Source organism: Fulmarus glacialis, unplaced genomic scaffold (assembly GCF_000690835.1).
Source record: "Fulmarus glacialis isolate BGI_N327 unplaced genomic scaffold, ASM69083v1 scaffold15436, whole genome shotgun sequence".
Taxonomy (NCBI): domain Eukaryota; kingdom Metazoa; phylum Chordata; class Aves; order Procellariiformes; family Procellariidae; genus Fulmarus; species Fulmarus glacialis.
The window spans coordinates 1-18,820 of NW_009217648.1; the positions used below are offsets into that span (position 1 = coordinate 1).

The 18,820-nt window shown below is 45.9% G+C and overlaps 1 protein-coding gene across 1 annotated transcript; it reads left to right on the forward strand.

The window, feature by feature from the left end:
- The first annotated feature begins 3,505 nt into the window (after positions 1 to 3,505).
- Positions 3,506 to 16,244, forward strand: GSG1 (germ cell associated 1). The gene is made up of 6 exons (XM_009579757.1): positions 3,506 to 3,568; positions 8,771 to 9,089; positions 11,622 to 11,669; positions 14,455 to 14,607; positions 14,731 to 14,842; positions 15,929 to 16,244. Exons 1-6 carry the CDS (start codon positions 3,506 to 3,508, stop codon positions 16,242 to 16,244), a joined length of 1,011 nt encoding a protein of 336 aa, XP_009578052.1.
- Positions 16,245 to 18,820: the final 2,576 nt, after the last annotated feature.

Consider the following 18,820-nt stretch of genomic DNA (forward strand, 5'->3'; position numbering starts at 1 on the left):
CGACACCGCCTGCTCCCGGCACCGCCTGCTCCCTCCGGGCCTCCAAGGCACGCGGCCGGGGGCCCAGACTTGTGTCACCGCTGCCCTGTCCCAACCTGTCCCCTCCCCGGTGCACAGGTAGCCCCGCTGTGCCGCCTGCTGCAGCGTGCAAGGGGACGGGAGGCATGAGGACCGGGGATGGCACTCACCAGCAGGACCATTCGTGAAGCCACAGCTCCAAAATGCCATGAAGGAATGGAAAGGGATCTGAAATCCTCATTAAATCTGGGAAAAAAGGAGATGCCCTCAATCCTGGATAATTACCAGGACATCCAGAAAGATAAAAGGTGCAATTATAGTATCTAGGACCGTTGTTTTCAAAGCACCCACTGTAACATAACCCCTCTGCTCAGCACTCTAAAGAAAGCTGGTTTTATTATTCCCTTTAGACCTTGGCTCCTCTGACCTGCGCTCGCTACCGTCTCTGCTCCGTCAGGGAAGCCAGCCTGAGAAATTCCCTTGTGCCTTCTGGCCACCCTGGTTGCTGTACCTCTTGCCATGCTGCCTCTTTATTCATGAATCCTTCCCCTCCCAGTTTTCTCTCCCCCTTATTTTTTTCTTGCCAAAGCAAAGAGTTTTTAATAGCTAAAGAACGAAAACACCTCCCACGCCTCACCTCAAAAAAGCTAACTCTCTGTCTTACTCACTCTTTTTGATTTCCAAACCTCTCCTGCTAGCTTAGAGTCTTCCTTTGAAGCACTGGTTCCTCAAATACTAGCGCGTGAGTATAACTTTAGTAAATCGTGTAGTTCCAATGGCCTCAAGGGGACAATCCACGTGAGTAAATAATTCAGATGTGGGATGGAGACCATGACATTTAGCAGAAATGGAAAAGTTTTCTGTTGGATATTGTGATTTGCTTGGAATCAAGATACTACAAGGGAATATACTGACTTCAATCCAGGATGGAGTAGTATCTGCCTTGCAGAAAATTTTAACAGTAGGCTTGAAGGTCTTCAGGGTGCCTCGGTCATATTGATGTAGGTGGATTTACTAGTTAATCTTTTGAAGCTTCCTCTAGCTCTGCCTATTCTGATTCACCATAGTGAAATGGAGGAAAAGATAAATTGAAGCAAAGAACCATTGCTTTGACTTACTCATTTCCATACATGAAACCAAAGTACAGTGTAGTTCAACTGTACTGTTTCAATTTTTTTCTTTAAAACTGATAGTAAACGTTTCTTTGACTCCAAGATCATCTGCATATGTGATGTACTCTTTGCACAGATTAATTTTAGATCCTGGAGTTTTGTCATCATCAAAACAGAGTGTCTCTTTCCTACCGGCTTTGTGCTGATTCCAACATCAACAAGGATCGGCTGTGCTGTAGATTTGCATCTGTGGGAATGACTGTGAAGGCCCAACTTTATAGTGTAGGGACAACTATCAGTCCAGCCGTGGCAATGTGGAGTTCAGCACGGCTTACTTTACTCCATTGCTGGACTGAGGTTTGTACCCTGCATTGTGCTCCATATTGCTGGAGCGAAATTGCTAGCAACACCCAATTAAAACAAGCACTGAATGTTTACTCCCCATCACTGCCACTGCTTTGACTGCAGTGTAAACGCACCACTAATGACTTGGCCGATGGGAGGGGAAAATTACGTGTCAGAGCCAAGTACAAAACCAGGAATTTGGGCTGTCAGCCAGCTTGTTAGATCACACTGTGTGCCTCTAATGAAATGCATTGATTTGTGACTCTTACAATAACATTTTTAGGAAATCATTTCACTGGCTATTTATTTGTGTGTTGGAGCAGCCTGATGAGGTTGGAAAACTAAAGCAGACACTGTGCTTACAAATCAAGAGCAAAATTTTAAGAATGAGGTTAATTAACCATTGGGATAACTTTTCTAAGGATGTGATGGGTTTTCCATCATATCTTGTTGCACAGTCGATACTAGTTAGTTGTATAAAATATGTGCTATAGCTCCAGCAGGAGCTCTGTGTATCGCTAGAAATAATTGTCTGAAGTTCTTTGGGTTCTGTTACACTGGAGATGAGACTATGTTGTTGTAATGGTCCCTTTTGACGATAAAAAAACCCATAGCCTGTGACAGCCATTGAGTCTGGGTGTTTGTGATTCTGTGGAATAACAGACTGAGATCCCATAAATGGTAGATTTAAAACTGGCAACAATTTTCCTAAAGGGGACTACCAAATTACAAAGACGCATTCTGCAGAAGTGGACGCCCTGCCAATCCTGCGGCTGATATAATGTACCGTGATGAATTAGTGAGCTCAGAAAGAATTAACCCATCAATAAAATGACAGACTTCGTACATTTCAAAGCATCTGGTCAGATCTCATGGAATTTCTTGGCTGCTACATGTTCAGTCAGAGAGAAAGAAACAGTGGGGAGAGTCCATGATCACCTTGTAGTATTTCACTGGATGCCTCAGAAGATCAGCTGGGCATAGTGAGCAGTGAATAAGGTAAGCCTTTATCTGCTTGGGGGTTTGTATGGACCCTTTCCTCGACTGAGTCCTCTTTAATATCCTTATAGGTCTATATAAAAAGTTTTCTTTTTCTTGTCTGCTTACAGTTTATAGTTGGCTAAATTTCATAAATAACATTTTTTTCTGTGTGCTTAGGTGAACACATCCTAGAGTTGCCAGAGTTTAAGTACTCTGTGGAAAGCAACCCCCTTTATGCCAATCTAGAAATTGAGGCATCTAGAATCTCTAGTGAGTCCTCAAAGTCTGTGTTGTTGCATTTGATTTTTTTTCTTTTCATATCTACTTTCTATGTGTTTTTTGAATGGTTCACAACCATAAAGATTAGGAAAAAATCCAGCCAAGTAAGACTTGTTTTGAGAAAAAAAAAGAAGAAAAAAAAAAGTAGGGGGAAAAAAAAAGTAGTTATGTCCAAACTGATGGCAATCTTGTTTGTTCATCTTTAAGATGCATTTACTTATTACGGTTCAATCTTTATTTCTGTTCTGCCACAGGCTTGATGTCTAGCAATGTAAGCTGTTTAAAAACAGAATTCACCTTTAAATGTGCTTAGATTAGAAAAAATGTGCCTGGTGAGGTCATTTGCAGAGCAAGAGTTAATGCATCATCCAAACAGCTAAATAAAGGTTACAATCTGAGTGGAATTATTCAGAGCTCAGGGAGAAATCTGGCATTTGCAGTCTGTCACTGGGTTTGAGAAGTCTGGCTCTCTCAGTGTCACTGCCACCCGGAGACATCCTGCTTTCTGTGTGGCAGTAAGGGAGGGGACTGCAGCGCTGGACCGTCTTCCTATAAAAGCAGCAAAAACAGGAGCGGTGGGAAGTGTCATGTGCAAGGAGTGTGTGGAATGAGGGGTGAGTATGAGCCCGTCTTTGTCCAGGTTTCACAGAGCGATATTATGGGTGTAAATAGCCGCTCTTAAAATTTCCTCTTCAGGACAGCTGATGAGCCAAAGTCAGGACAGCGTATGATCCCTGATATCCCTGGGGAGGAGGGCTGCATGGAAGGCTATGAAGAGCCGTGCGCCTCTTGAGACCTGCCAGTTAAGTATTGCAATTGTTGAACCCTCTCTGGTAAGGGCTTCTTGCCCTTCTTTTCCACCAACATCCCTGGGAGTTGAGGGTGTCACTTTGGGGCAGGATACACCCTATGTGATACAGCCGGGACAAAAACGCATCACTTGTAAACGCCCAGGCTTTTGCAGAGTTGGTAATCTCCGTAGAGGTGTTGTGCTAGGATTGTGTTTTGCATTTCGTTTCCTTGTTTTGTTTCTGTAAGCCAAGCGCTTGGTTGATTGCACAGGAAATCAACTGCTATGGGCATTCACTTCAATGGGCGAACTTTAAACAAGTCACCAGGGACTGGCTGCTGCTGAGTTCAAAGAGAAAGGGACATCCAAAACGTCTAGCGAAGCCAAGTTATGGTGGGAAATATCAGATACAAAGAGGAGAAAACTGGAAGGCATATTAGGGTGAAAGACAGATACAGCTTGGTTTTCCTGTCCATAATTGGTCAGATTAAGGCGAGGTTGGAATGGAGATTCTAAAAAAAAAAAAAGCCATAAAATTTTGCTAAGGGAAGTTTGTTGAACATCAGGAAACATGCTCTGGTGTTTATGTTCTATGAGCTGTGTGCAATAATCTGGGGATGAAAACACGTTGAGAAAGTTGATATGGTACTTGACAAAATATTGGAAAATGTATTAGAAAGAATAGGTCCATGCAGGGCAGAAGATGGAGCAAATGCCCTGCTGAGCTCCTCCATTCATTCCTCTTTTTTTCTTTCCCCAATGATTTCAGAAGTCTCCCCAGGCTCAGATAACTCAAAGATAACTCGAAAACCCCATATCCCCAGGTGAGGTAAAGGGGTTGTGTTCATTGAAATAGAAAAAAGAGGAAGGTAGAGAGGGGAAAAAACATAAAGGGAAAGAACAGAAGTCTAAACTTGGGTGTTGTTTCCCCCCAGCACACTCGTGAGCAGCAGAGACTCCCAAAAAGAAGACTAGAGAAAGATTGCCATCTTCTGGAAGGATAAATATTTGCCATTATTCAGAATACTAAATCTGATATATGTATATTTTTGAAACCATAGCATACTTCTGATAAATTTATTTTTAAATCTAAATTCTTATCCATATAAATCTAATACAGTCTCATTTCATCAATATATGTGCCATGATCTCAGCTTTAGAAACTGACATAACATCCTGGATTTTAGTGAGACTCTCATCAAACTTAGAATTAGGAACATGTTCACATTAAGGATTATCAGTAGAGAGATGGACTCTATCTATTGTTGAGCCTGAAAACCAGGCTTTTTTTTACTAAGCATTTAGAAGCCAAACTTAAGGTGTCCAGATGTGGAGAGATTGAACAATGAAAAAAAAAAAAATTACCACACTCCTTTTAAACAGCATCAGCTGTTATTCTACCTATTTCAGTAAATTAAGTACATCTGTGTCAAACAGAACCCTTTTATTAATCAAAAAACCTGCAGGCAGTCCATGGAGCATGGAAACATTTAGCATTGCTTTCAGTTAGCCCATCTTAGAAATTATTATCTGTATTAGAGAAGCTTATGCAGTGACTAGGATTAAAGTAGCCGCAGAGCTACCGACCCTTCTGCTCAGGGCGGGGAGGGTCAGGAGCCCGTGACAGCACAGCCCACGTACGGGACCGTGAACCTGTCGGCTCGGTCTGCTGCCTGCGCTGTGCAGGGGCTGTCACAGGCGGTGCCGTCACCCAAAGCTGTTTGTACACCTGCCTCCCATCCTCTGGGCTCGTCTTGGAAGTGGGGGATGCGAGCAGCTGGACCACTGGTTCCCCCTGTCCTGGCAGAGTAGCAGGGACTGCTGGCAGGCAGGGAATCTGCCTTGCTCCCTCCCAGTGGTGGTGGGAGTCTCACCCACTTGGCACTGGGCTAAGCCATTGTGGGGAAGACGGGGTGCGTACTTTTGGGATGCTCCTCTCCCTTGCAGTTTGATTCAATGCGGCGTGGCTCCATGCCCTCTAGTTCATCCCACTAGTTCTAGTCCATCACCTTGTTCTTGTGAGAGGTAATGCCATTCTTACTTTTCACTGTTCTGATACCAGACGAGTTTTATCAACACCCTCAGGTATTGTGGGAGCCTTTAAACTTTCAGGACAAGAGCTCAGGGGGGACTTCGGGTGAGTGTAAATCTTTCTGTCTCTCCTTATTAGCTTCCCAAATTCATCTGATGTGAAGCTGCTCGGAGCTGGGATTCCTGGTGAACTTCGCGCCTCGGTAAAATCTGCCACTACGAGGGACACTGACAGCCTTCCCCAAGCTCCCGTCCTTTGGGACTTCTTTGACTCATCACTGTTTCACACACCTCTGTCACGGTGGTGATGCTGTGGTGCCAGTCTGCCACTCAGCAGCGCTTCTGCTAAGGGGCTCCTTTTGTCATTAAAATCTCCAGTGCCCATGGGGAGAGCTGGGTTGGCACCTCTTCAGGGTCTGAAATCCTCAGTCCTCAGAGCAGATGCAGTGGCATAAACTTTTCTCTCCCCATTTTTTTCTTCTCCCCTTTCTGCGACTGGCAGGTTTGGCCAGGAAGACATCCCAGGGCTGGGGGGCTTGTGGCCTTTGCCATTCTGCTGAGACAGTGCACAGGGCAAGGGGTGACCTGATGCCAAGGGTGCTGGTAGTTTCTGAGCTAAGGTCAATCGTCCCCTGAAGCATTGGCCGAAGAGCCACCAGCTCGCTCCATACAAGCTCCCAAACAGCCACCGCATGGAGATGGCTGAGATCTTTCTGTGTTTCATGGAAACTTTCTACTCAGTCAATACAGTTCACTCTTCTGCACTTAATCCCAGCCCGCAGCACCAATCGCTTCCCGTATAATCTCCCAGACAGAACAACTGTGCTGTGATTGCACTGTGGATTACAAAATGACTGTTTTCCACAAAACAGCTGCTGGCTGGAGGGATAGCATTTAATAATCACTTGGGGGGTGAGGGAGGAGGGGAGGAGACAAAGGAGAAAGGGGTTTTGAAGCAATTGGGTTTCTTGGAGGATCTAGAGATGAGCAAAACAGCAGACAAAGCATGAGTCCCATTTCTGTATTGCTCCTCCAAATTAACAGGACTTCGAGGACTTGCTGCCAAGGTAAATTCAACTCTCTTTCTTTTTGGGGCTATCTAGGTACTATGGTCACTTATTGTCGGTAAGTGCTTGGCTTTTATGGAGGGAAACTTTTCTGACATTGTTCTCATGAAGGAGTAGTTCAGATTTGCTTCTCATTCCCTATGTCCTCGTCATCCTTGATCCAGTTCCTTCTTCTGACTCATTTGTTTCTTATATTTTTTTGCCTTTTTCCTTATCACTTGTTCTGAAATGATATGCTCTTTCAGCTACTACCACAAATCAACTGGAGAGAATATTTTTCCCGCTATTGAAGATTTAAATTACAAAAATTATTTTTGTCAATATTATGAGTGGAAAGATTTTTTTTTTAAATAAAAGCAGGAGCAACCCCAAACCTGATGACAAAATATCTTATAATCAAGCATTGATGAAAATCTGAAAAACTTCGTGTGCTGAAGGTTTTCAGATGAAAAATAATGTTTTTGAGAAAAGCAATTTTATCTGTAATTTCCTTTTCAGTCATAAGCCAAATTTTCCACTGAAAAAACTTGCAGTGAGGCATGTGCCACCAACCTTAGCCAGAAACCCTCACATAATTAACTGTTCCTAGTAGATATCTGCTCTGTGAAAATGGTGATATCCAACATGCCTTCAGATCATGGAAGTCATTAGTTATGGTATCACTAAGATGTTACCATCTCCAGGGTGCAGCATCTCCATTGCTGAAAGAAAAAATGCTCTGGTGAAGAGAAAAAAGAAGCCAGAGCATAAAACAATACAGGGATTTTTCAGGAGCTGGGTATTTTCTTGCCTTTGATGAGGGCGTTCTGGATCAGGCACTGTTTTGTCAGTGTGCTGAGATGGAATGCTTTCCAAGATGAGCTTCAGCACCATTTTTATTGACCACATTTCTGAGCTTGCTGGTTAGCAGAACAAATGCTTCTAACAAACAATGCAAAGCTCAGTCTCATACCATTTATTTATAGTAGTGTCCACAGTATGCTGGGCCTTTCTCACACGTTCAATGTTGGGTGAGTCAACCGAAGTTATGTGAAGAGGACCAGCAGCAGGCAATGTCTGTACAAACTGAATCTATTCATGGGCAAATAGATTTTGAGAGTCATAAATAGGAAAGGGTGGGAGTATCTGGATGAAGTTGTGCCAAACATAGGGAGTGCCATGTGGGAAGAGGCATGCGTTGATTACATGAAAGTTGATGTGTGGGTAGATGACATCTAATCAATCCATGGAGTGATAAGTTGGGGTTCTCAGAAGTCACTGCAGGGTTTTGCAGGAACCGTAAAATCTTAAGCTTCCCTCTGAGTGAGAAAGACTCTGGTACCAGGACCCTGGTACACAAACTGCTTTCTGAATTACTTTTTCTGATGAGGTGAAACCGGGAAGAGTGTTTGTGGCAATGTTCGCTCTTAAAAAAAAATCCTTTGGCACTTTGTGTGAGAGCAGAGACACTGTCATCCCACCACTCTACCAAATTTCTGATGTGCAGAGCAGTGCTTGCTCAGGTGGGAGGTGCTGCTCTGGGGCTTGAACTCTGAAGTTGAAGCTGCCAGGTCTGCGTAGCTGGGTGTCCCTCCTGAGCAGGTCACTGCTTTGATGTGTGACCTTCAGTGATCCGGGAACATTTTCCTGCCTTTCCCCACTGTGAAATCAATAGACAACCTACCTCCCTAGGTACAGTAATGAACTGCTTGAAAAAAGTGTTTTGGGACACTTGGCAGCAAGAATTTTCATTTAGTTGGACAAAGCATTCATCATGCCCCATCTAAAGGCAACACATGATATTTGGGGAAGTTGGTTAACAGTTTTTCCCTACCATCTCTGAGATGGAGTGAATATGATGTCCCTTTCATTTTGCTCATGTGCTCACACACCCTGAAGCACTCAGCCCTGCTATATCTACTGGGTCACCCTCTCTTCCCCAGTACAGATATTCAGTGTACTTTGAAACGGTTGAAGCTGACGTATTGCTCCACTGCCCTGGCTTTCAGGAAACGGTTCTTCCATGCTGGGTGAGCTGTTGGGATGTTGTGAGGAGGGCAGAGTGCTCATATCCCCTCCCACAGGTATGCGCTGGGAAGACTTGGGTTTTGTAAGGCTACGTGGGACAAGTGGCTGGTGTGACAGTCACTCCCATTTGTGTGTTGTAGATGGAGCTGCTGAAGGGATTGCCATGGCGCCGTGCTTTCCTGGCTGTCATCCTGAACCTGCTGGCTCTCAGCCTCTCCACCACTGCCTTGCTCGGCAGCTACTGGTGCACCGGGACCCAGAAAGTGCCCAAGCCTTTGTGTGGGAAGAGCAAAGCCACCAAGTGCATCGGTGTCCCCATGCCGCCTGATGCAGGTGCTAGCAATGTTTCGTCCCAGGATGTGGTGCACTACAGCTGGGAGACCGGGGATGACCGCTTTGACTTCAGATACTTCCACACGGGGATGTGGCTTTCCTGTGAAGAAAGCATGGAAGGGCCAGGTAGCGTCTTGCCCAGGCAGCCACAACTTCTTCCCTTGTATTTACTCCACAGGAGTAAAGGAAAGGCGGGAGGCTGACAACACTTGGGAGAAAAGTCTTCTTCATTTTCCTAGCATTGGCCCTGTGCGCACTGCTGTGGTCATTATATTTCTGTCCTTCATTGGGATGTTTACAGCGGGGGGCAAGGGAGCATGGTTGTCTCTGGTGGGCCCTTCGGTCTGGAATAGGGGCTGTGAAGTGCAAGAGGTGGTGGTATGCGGCAGTGACTTTGTGATGGCATCGTTCATCCTGATGTGAACTGGAGTGAGCCTCCTTTCCCTTTCCCCATATCTCCATTCCTACACACAGCTTGCTTCATGCTCTCCAGGGCACATTTGTGCATGTCCCCTCAGAAATCTAAGTGGGGTGATTTTATGCAGTGTTATCAATTTATGGTTATCACTGTGAAGACTGCAATAGTTGGTGTTCTCCTTAAATCACCAAACCGAAAGGTTTTGTGAATTGAACAGGGACTGGGCTTTTCTTAAAAAAAAATAGTAAAGAGAGAAAGAGAAGTACTGCCTTATAGATACAGAGAAACCTGGAGGATCTGAACCCAGAGGAATTAAAGCTAGGAGGCAAGTTGAACTGAGGATTAGAGCTGCAGTATTGTATTTTTTTTAATTGTTTTTGTGATATTGTGACAGGTTTCATTTGTGATTTTTGACCATGTGGGACTGGCATTGTAAACCCTGGAGTGCCAGGGACTGGTCGTGCAACCTGTACTAGACCCTGTTGCTGCCTCCCTTAACCCTTGACTTGCTCCTGCCCAGCCCTGCTGAAGTCCTTCTGCTGAAACCTGCGCCACGCCAGCACAGGCGGATGCTCTGCAGTGCACAGATGCTCTTTAAGGCCTGGCACACACATCAAGGATCAGAACTGACCCGGAAGGTGGCCTACAGGGAGATCTGTATCTAAAGATACAGTGATGAAAGTCGCTTTCATCAGGCCCGTTCCCCTGAGCCCACCGCCCTCCCTTCAGCTCTCCCCGGTCACAAACATCTCACCTTTTTTAACTAAGCCACCGTTCTAGTATAACATTTCTCATTTTCTTATCTGTTGCTGTCAGAGTTTGAAAATGAAGAACTGGTGAATAAAAGCAGACAGAAGGGGGGTGGGAGCAGGAGGGAATGTGCTTGAAACTCTCATGTCCTAATGAGAAGGCTGCTTCGTTATGAGCATTTTCAGACATGCTGCGGAAGGAGATGTGTTTATTTGGGACCGGTTTGGGTTGGGGTGTGTTTCCATGGTGCTTGTGGGAATGGGACTACATCCCTTGACAGCTTTCTCTGAAAGACTTGTCTGGCCACCGGGCAGTCCTGGAACAACCCCAATGCCTGAAGGAACACCGAGAGTGCGTTACATCTGGATCGCAGCAGAGCACGGGGTAGAGCACATAGTCAGTCTCAGTCCTCTGCTTCCTGTAAAGTGAGTACAACCCACCCACTGCTGTGGGTCTTTGAAGCAAGTGCAGAGACGACAACAACAAAAAAAAGGGGCTACTATGAGCAAAAGCAGTTTGAGTTGAGCTGAAGAAAGGATTTCATTATTCAGGCTAATCTCAGGATCGGTTTAGATGAGTCTGAATAACCTCATTAAAGTTCTAGGTGAAGTAGCAAGCCGCAAGTTAATGAGGACTGCAGATGGCATTAAACTGGGTAGCGTCCTGAGAGCTGTGGATGACGGAATTAATACAGGAGATTGGAAGAGATTAGGACTGGGGATAGAAATTAAGAAAATGAGATGCTTACATGAAAAGCGGCAGGCTGATACTTCTGGGAGAAAATGCTGTGCCAGGTAGAGGAGAGGACCCTCAAATGCAGTAATGCAGTATGCAGTAAGAGAGACTTACAGATAATACTGATGGACCCTCAGCTGAGACAATAGTTTGCATCTGGCCAACATAAAAAGCCAAAGCAAATATGAACACCATTTGTCCAAATAGCATGCCTAAAACAGGAGGACAGAAGACCATATTTCTGTGTGATTCTCTGCCACAGAAGAGGGACTCACATCTCTGTCATGCAGCATTTCACTCGGAAAGATTTTTTTTTTGCTTTCCTCTTTGGTAAGCAGTGCTAGAACTGCTCTGCTGAGACTGGGGTGAGTGGGAATTCAAGTCCTCAGCAGCAGTGGTGGGTCTGCAGTCTGTTGTAAGCTACCCCCTTAATAGGCCTGACCAACAGCAATGTTGTGAATGAGTAGCGACAGATTTTTATATTCACCAGAGGCTTGTAAGATTTACAAACTGCTGAAGTTTTTTTCTTGAAAGGCCACCTCTAGTCTTCCAGGCAGACATTGCCTTCCCGTATCTTGCCCCAGTGAAGGTCTGGAAAGACAGTCAGAAAGAGAGCAGAAGTGAGAAGATCTGATGGGTTGACTCAGGGATGACTGGAGCTATGCAGTGAAGAGAGAGTCAGAGGGAGAGATTTTCTTTTCCCTTATGTACCCTGCATTGTTTTGCAAACTAATACCTTTGGTTTTGTGTTTCAGAAGAGAAATGTCGTAGCTTTATTGAGCTTTCACCACCAGCAGAGAGAGGTAAGAGCAAATCCCCATACCTCACTGTAGCTGCCCAGTGCACCTCCTTGGGATGGGGGACCTGCAACATCTCACCTGTGTGAGGACAGCAGGGTGGGTCCCCAAAGAGCCGGGCATGAAATCCTGGCCTCATGGTTGCTAAAAGAGCCAAGATTTCTTCCCTGATGTTTGCCTAAACAACTGCCATCTGTGAGGTCAGTGCTGGAAACCTCAGACCCTCTCTGATATGAAGTGGGATTTGTCTCATCTAATAAGTTACCCAGTCTGAGCTTGTCATCTTGCTGTAGTTAGAGGGAAGGGAATGGATGCCACCTGAGGGCAGTTCCTCCCACATATGCTACATGTTGACTCAGTACTTCAGTTTTGGGGTCTAATGCGATGACTGGAAGCTGCATCACCTCTTACTTTGTGGTAAGTGATCAGGACATCCAAAAGTTACACTTTCAGGGTGAAGTCCTTGCCTCATCAAATACAAAACTTCATTTGGGTTGGAGAGCTCACCCTTCCTGTCATTGTCACATGTTTCAAATTATCCTGGGAATAACTTCAGTATGCCTGGATGTATGTGTACATATGCAGTGGAGATTTTACTTACTGAAAGCTTTTCAATTGATGTGGGCTTGCTAACTATTCCCTGGGATGGAGGCTGGAGGCAAGTCATTTCAGAGGATGTTCATATGTGAAGGGAAAGGCCTGGGGTGCAGAGCCTGTGTCAGAGTTCAAGCCACGAGAGCAAGGGCTGGAACAAATGCTGGGGAATTACAACAGCCAGCAGGGAGATGAGTATTTGCAGGGAACTCATCTTCTTTTTCTGCCTTGTTTCCCCTATCTTAAAAACACTGGCATAGACTGCTGACCTGCTTTTATAAAGCAATGTGCATTCCCCAGGTGAGGGGTCAGGTGCAAGTGGTGTGCAGTGGCATCACTGTGCAGCTTCACCTGGGTCACTCTCAGCACAACATCAGGGTGGAAAAACCTCCCCTGCTTATTCTTTTGGGAAACAGTATTCACACAATTCAAATAATGTTGGTATTGCAAGATCATTTTGAAGTCATGCAGATCTCCACTTTGTCATAAAATGAATGACTTAACTGCATTTACTGAATGACTCTTGCATTTACCGCAAAATGCTCACTTTACAGGGAGTAGCAATGCATTTTTTCTGCTTTCTCACCTTCTTGTACTTCATTCCCTGTCCAGGCCTCTGGCTCTGTTGCTTCCAATGTCTTTCCTTAGGAAAACAGACTGTTTACCTAAGAAAGGAAGTTTATGCAACCAGATTACTTGTCTTTGTAAATCTTTCTTTCTTTCCCCCCTCACACTCCTCCTACTGCTCCTTGTCTAACTGCAGCCCAACATGAAAGGCCATGTTCATGTCTCACGAAGATCACTGTGAGCTTAAGCACGACACTCATAGTGACGCTGTGGTCTTAACAGCTCCATCACCCGCTTTTGCCCCTTCCTGCACATAGCATCATCTTCAGGTGATCTTGGTCTCCAGCACAGCTGCTATTATATAGTTGGGCCAGCACTAGAGAAGGTGGTGTGACTGGTGATTGCAGGCTGTGCTGGCTGAGCTAGGCGTGTGCAGAGCAGCTCCACATTACATAGACAGCATTACAAGACCAGATTACACGGCATGCATGGTGAGCCTGGACTCACAGAGAAAGTGATGCAGAGACCTCTGTGCCCTGCAACCTCCAGGGCACTTTCAGCAGTCTGACCTTTAATGAAATAGTCTCCCTGATGGTGCTGCAGCAAGCAAGCCAGCTCCTTTAAGCAAGGAATGCAGCTCGTCAATTCCTGCTAAAGAGCTGGGTCATTCTATGGCACTAATGATGTTGAGGAGACAAGTCAGTGCCACATTAATGAGGGTTTTCTTCACACTCCTTTTCCCCAGTTGAATTTCTCCTCTATGGCCATTAAGAGTTGCTAACAGTAGTGTTCACAGTGCTGCTTCATTTGTCAGATTAACATTTCTTCCTCAGTGAATTCTGTGCTATTCCACAGCCCAGCATTACAAAGTGCCTTTTCTCATTCTCCTCCAAGTCCTACTGCACAGTAACCTCAACTGAGGACTGTGGTATCACAGTCCCACTGATAATCCCAGTATGAAAGTACTTGTACTCTGTTCAAGCAGTAGGGTGAGTGGTGAATGTTATTGCCCTAACTGGGTATCCACCCCAAGGAATATAGTTTCATTTTAACTGAGGTTTCAATGAGAAATACAGGCCTGCAAAAGGGACCTCCTGAATTCCAGAGGCCAGGTCCTAGCCATCGCTGCAGATGCACCATACAGTTCTTTTCTTAACCACTTGAGTCCCAGGTTAAAAGTCATTTGCTTCCACTGCTGTGTTTAGAAACCTACTGTGAAAGTCACTACACTAATGGGAAAGAACATTCTAACATCCAGCTCAGATGTGTTCATGACCAACCTATGAAGACCAGGGCTTGTGCTCAACAGCTTTCCCCCTGCCTTTTTCCCCATGGCTTCTTCCTTGCTGTTTACGACTAATGCTGGCTTGTTTACAAGCAGCTGTTTTAGTTTCTCTCAGCTTTTGCAGTGCCAGGCCAGCCAAGCCATCTTCTGTGACAGACTCTCTGTCCCCTTCAGCATCCTTTGAGCCCTTGCTCACAGGCTGGGGGGATTGCTTTGGGTGTTCGTTGTTTTCCTTCTTTCCCTTCTTTCCAAAGGATATCCTTCAGGATTGGGTTGGGAAGGGGGAGTACTCTCCCTTGAACAAGCCATCCTGTATTGATGTGAGGAGTCTCTGGTTCCTGGCAGGAATCCTGTGGCTGTCACTGGGATCAGAGATGCTGTACATCAGCTTGCTGCTCATCAGCTTCATCCTCCTGATGGTGGAAATGCTCCATACTGGCAATCCTGTCTGTGGGTTGAAGCTCAATGCTTTCGCTGCTGTCTCCTCGGTGCTGTCAGGTAAGTGTGTCACTGCAGGCTTGGAATCACAGCAGCAGGAGATCCTCCTCTTCCACACAAGGCTGAAGTATACAGCTCTGGCTCCCGCTGTAAATTCCTTGCTTTCTTGTCTTCTTGTTTCAGGTCTCCTTGGCATGGTGGCACACATGATGTACAGTCAAGTCTTCCAGGCAACAGTTAATCTGGGACCAGAGGACTGGAGACCGCACTCATGGGACTACGGCTGGGCGTTCTAGTACGTGAGCTCTGAAGCCATCTTCACCTCCCCAGCCTTTTGGGTTTCAGCCCTGCCAAAACCCACCTCCTCCCTTCTTGACCTTCTGTGTTTCCAAAGACAGGTGTACCGTGGTTCTCCTGCTAATCTCCTGTCTTCGCCTCATCCCCTGCTTTAACAAATAGTTGCTGAGTTACTTAAATGAGTAGCTACCAAGGACTGGCAAACCAATGGGGTCACACCTAAACAAGTGCCTTCAACCCTGCTGACTAATCAGGTTTGCCCCTATACTGGTTTGCCCTGTTTGGTCTCAGCTCTTCCCTGTGTACAGAGGCCAGTGTCACACCTGTGATGATGCTCTCAAACATGCCTTGTTTTTCTGCAGTTTAAATAAGCTGCATGCTGGTTTGGCATCTTCACTAACCAAAGTCCGAAGGGCCTATGCCTGCAGCACAAAGCCTAGACACGTGCTTAAAGATGTGCACACTGTAGCCAGGAAGAGCAGCTGCAAAAAGCAGGTGGCTCAGGGTTCCTTTCTCTAAACGCTACAGAAACCACAGCTGATATACCATAACTGACTTGAAACACAGTTGGATGAGCCTTAAAAGTGGAGCCATGGAAAGTGCAGGTTCAATTTGCAATGCTGTACTGACAATGACCACATTGCTTCTTAAGACTTAAACACTCCAGTGCCATGTGCCCGCTGTGGACATCAAACGTCAGCATGGCCATCTGTTATGCTCAGGTAGACATGCCTCATGTCCAGGAAGACACTGAGTAGCCCTGCAATACAGAACTTGCTTCCAAGCTGTGCTGTCCTGCTCTGACCAGTTATAGACTTTCCTGCTGCCCTTTTTGTTTTCCCTGTATCTCTCCCTTCCCTATGACAAGGATGACCAGTATTTACCCCACCGATCTAAGAAGGATCCTGTGGTGGGATAACCCCTAAGAACTGTAATGTTATGAGCCTTAGTCTTTCTAGTTCATGTCCATGCCCAGCAGCTTCTGCCTGGCAAATCGGGGCACATCATGGTGCATGCAGTTAAATTTGTTTCTTACCCTGCTTGGCTTCTCACAGCTTGTGCTATTCTTGTGTCTCTCCTGTAGCATGGCCTGGGCCTCCTTCACCTGCTGCATGGCCTCTGCTGTCACCACTCTCAACACCTACACCAAGACGGTGCTGGAGTTCAAAAGGAACCACATCAAGGGCTATGATGGGAGCTTCAAGGATCGGCCTCAGCACCACCAGTGCTTCATACAGCAGCAAATAAGCAGCTACTATGAGCCCCAAGACAAGCCCCTCCATTCAGTCTCTGAGGGAGTCGACTTCTACTCTGAGCTGCAGCAGAAAGTGCTACAGGAGGAACCAGAGCTGGAACTGGATGAGGTCTTGGGACACATGATCAGGGAGGATCGCTGTTAGGGACGAGTGTGCAGGGACAGAGCAGTGGGGTTTGGGAGGCACAAGAGCTCTGAACCAAACACTATCACCACTGTAAGCAAGCTCTTGGAGAGCTCTTCCTTCCTCTACCGTTTGGGGAGTGAGAAGGTGGGTGCTGGGCCAGGGCAACAGCAGAGCCAACAGTAGCAGGGTAGGTCCTCCCTGATCACAGTTAGACAGGTGTCCTTAGCTGGGAAGGGTGAAACCGGAAGGACATGTTGTTGGTGCCAGCTGTCTCCAAGCTCTTTCAGACAGATTTGAGGCAGATGTCCTAATCCCAGCAGTATTGCACCCGGGAATAGATAGTCAGCACCATCCAGCTGGCAAATTGCAGTGCTGGGCCTCTTTGGGTGGTGTCACATGGACCTTCCAGCAACCCCCCTGGTTCAGTGCTACGGTGAAGGGCATTGCTGCTCATATTGATTGCCTGTAATCCTCTCCGAACACCCTATTTATTCCTCATTTCCAGGCCCAGCCTCCTCTTCTCCCTGCCCCCAGATTAAAAGTGCTGCTGCAGTAGGAATGGGGGGTTGCTTTCAGACATCTTTCTCCTCTCTTTCCTATCTGTAATGACTCCCACATGCTCCCTTCTGGCTTTTTCCCCCCAAATCTCCCATTCTGAGGTATTTTCCTGTCTGTCTCTCTACTGTGCTTCTCCACAACCTTTAAGAATCCTTGGCTGGGCTTTTGCTTTTTCCTTTGCTTCTCTTCATCTGTCCCCTTTTCCCCCTTGTAAAAATATCGCAAACAATCCCCAAATCAAGCAAACTCATAATTTCTCAAAGTTGAAACACTGGTTCACGTGACACACTGATGCTGTACACAGTATTTATTTACTCCATTGCAGTTCACAGTTCAAATACATTTTCCCAACAATATACAGACAGACTCTTTATTCACAGTGAGATGTGTGTGTGTGTGGGCAGGGTGAATTCACATTATGAAGGAGCTAACGTCACTGCGCTTGAATATCAGTTCTCTCAGGAAGAACCTCAGGAGAATAACTACTTCAGGTAATAGCCACTTCACCTTTCCCAGAAAGGTGGTGGCTAGACAGGAGGGAAGGAGCACTCCTGTTTAATCCTCATATGTTACTGGTCCTCACACTTTCAGTCCCTAGTATGCAGCTGTATTAACTGACTATATATTATAAACACTAACCCATCCGGAGAAAAACGCCAGGCCTAGAGCCGTTGCTACAGTTGTGCTAATATATACAAAGCTATTTACACAAAAATACCATTAAACATATACAAACTGTTCACAGGCTCTGACATTAAGAGAGCAGGGCCCAAGGACCAGCCTTGGGGCTTGCAGCTAATCCTAAAGGGCTATCCTGGAAGCTTTATATGGAGATGCAGGGAAGGAGAAGAGAGGGTGATATAGCAAGGAGAGGTATCAAGAGCTCAGGTGAGCAAACCCATGGTAGATGTGCGCATCTGGAGGGAGGGTCAAAGTCCTGCCATCACCTCCCCATTCACAGGGAAGTGCGGGGAGGCTGGAAGAGCACGTGCCAGCAGGAGGACAGAAGAGTCCTTTGCAATCCTCATCTTAGCCTGGCTTTGCCTATTGTCAAAGTTCAGACTTAGAAAGGCATACTGGGAAAACAGTTCCTATGTTGTTGCCCTACACTGTGGGGAGCTGCTGGGGCACCAAAGTGGTTGGTTTATATATGGTCATTTCTATTACAAGAGAATTCATGTAGATGCTCTGCAACTACAACTCAGGAGACTGATGGCACACTCAGAGGCATAGTTCAAAGCACTAAACATACTGAGAGCAAATGTGCCCTGGGGATAGTCCATTCCTCCTGGAACTGCACACAGGGCTGGGCTGGCAAGGGAATGGTAAAGTTGAGCTCAGAATAGGGGTAAAATGCACAGAAAAGCTTTCCAGTTCTGCCTCTGTCTGAGCCTCTAAACCCTGAAGCAGTGGTGTGAGAATCAGCTTTACTGTAACTGGATCTAGTGTAATCTTTACAGTGCCAGTGGGGATCTGCTGCGAATCTATCCCAAAAAGGCTGTGGTGCGTTGCAAAGGGGGACTCAGCCCATTGGACTGCAGTGGGATGTTACACTGACCCTTTGGGTTCGTAAAAAGCTTAGGGATGGATGAAGAGGAGATAGAAATAAGACGTGAACCTTTCGCTACATCACCCACATGAACGTGTTTTGAACTTGGGATTGGGAAAAGAAATACACAAGTGCAAGAACTGGTAAATGCTGTGGGGACCATCTTTCTCTAGATCAAGCAATTCAGCCAGAGAGCTAGTTTGTTTGTGAGTTTGGTGACAGAATGGAGAAGAGGGCTGAAAGTACAAGAAAGGTTGTGGACAAGACTAGCCCTGCAGGAGCCAAACAGAGGCTTTTCTGCAAAAATATAAAGATTAAAGCAGGTAGTGTCCTTTAGCCACCCCATTTGCCTTGAGTCATCATGGACAGCTCTAGGCCTAGAGCTTGTTCGACGGCTTGGAAATACTGTTTGGACATAAAAAGGAGTGTCCTAAATCTCGTTCATAAATTAAACATACAAAAAATATACATATATTGTATAAATTGA

Excerpts from the sequence above, each read along its gene's own strand:
- GSG1 (XM_009579757.1), top strand. The coding sequence starts at position 3,506 with ATGAAGAGCCGTGCGCCTCTTGAGACCTGCCAGTTAAGTATTGCAATT. Across the intron at positions 11,670-14,454 it reads TTCACCACCAGCAGAGAGAG|GAATCCTGTGGCTGTCACTG; the intron begins GTAAGAGCAAAT and ends GGTTCCTGGCAG. Across the intron at positions 14,608-14,730 it reads TGTCTCCTCGGTGCTGTCAG|GTCTCCTTGGCATGGTGGCA; the intron begins GTAAGTGTGTCA and ends TTCTTGTTTCAG.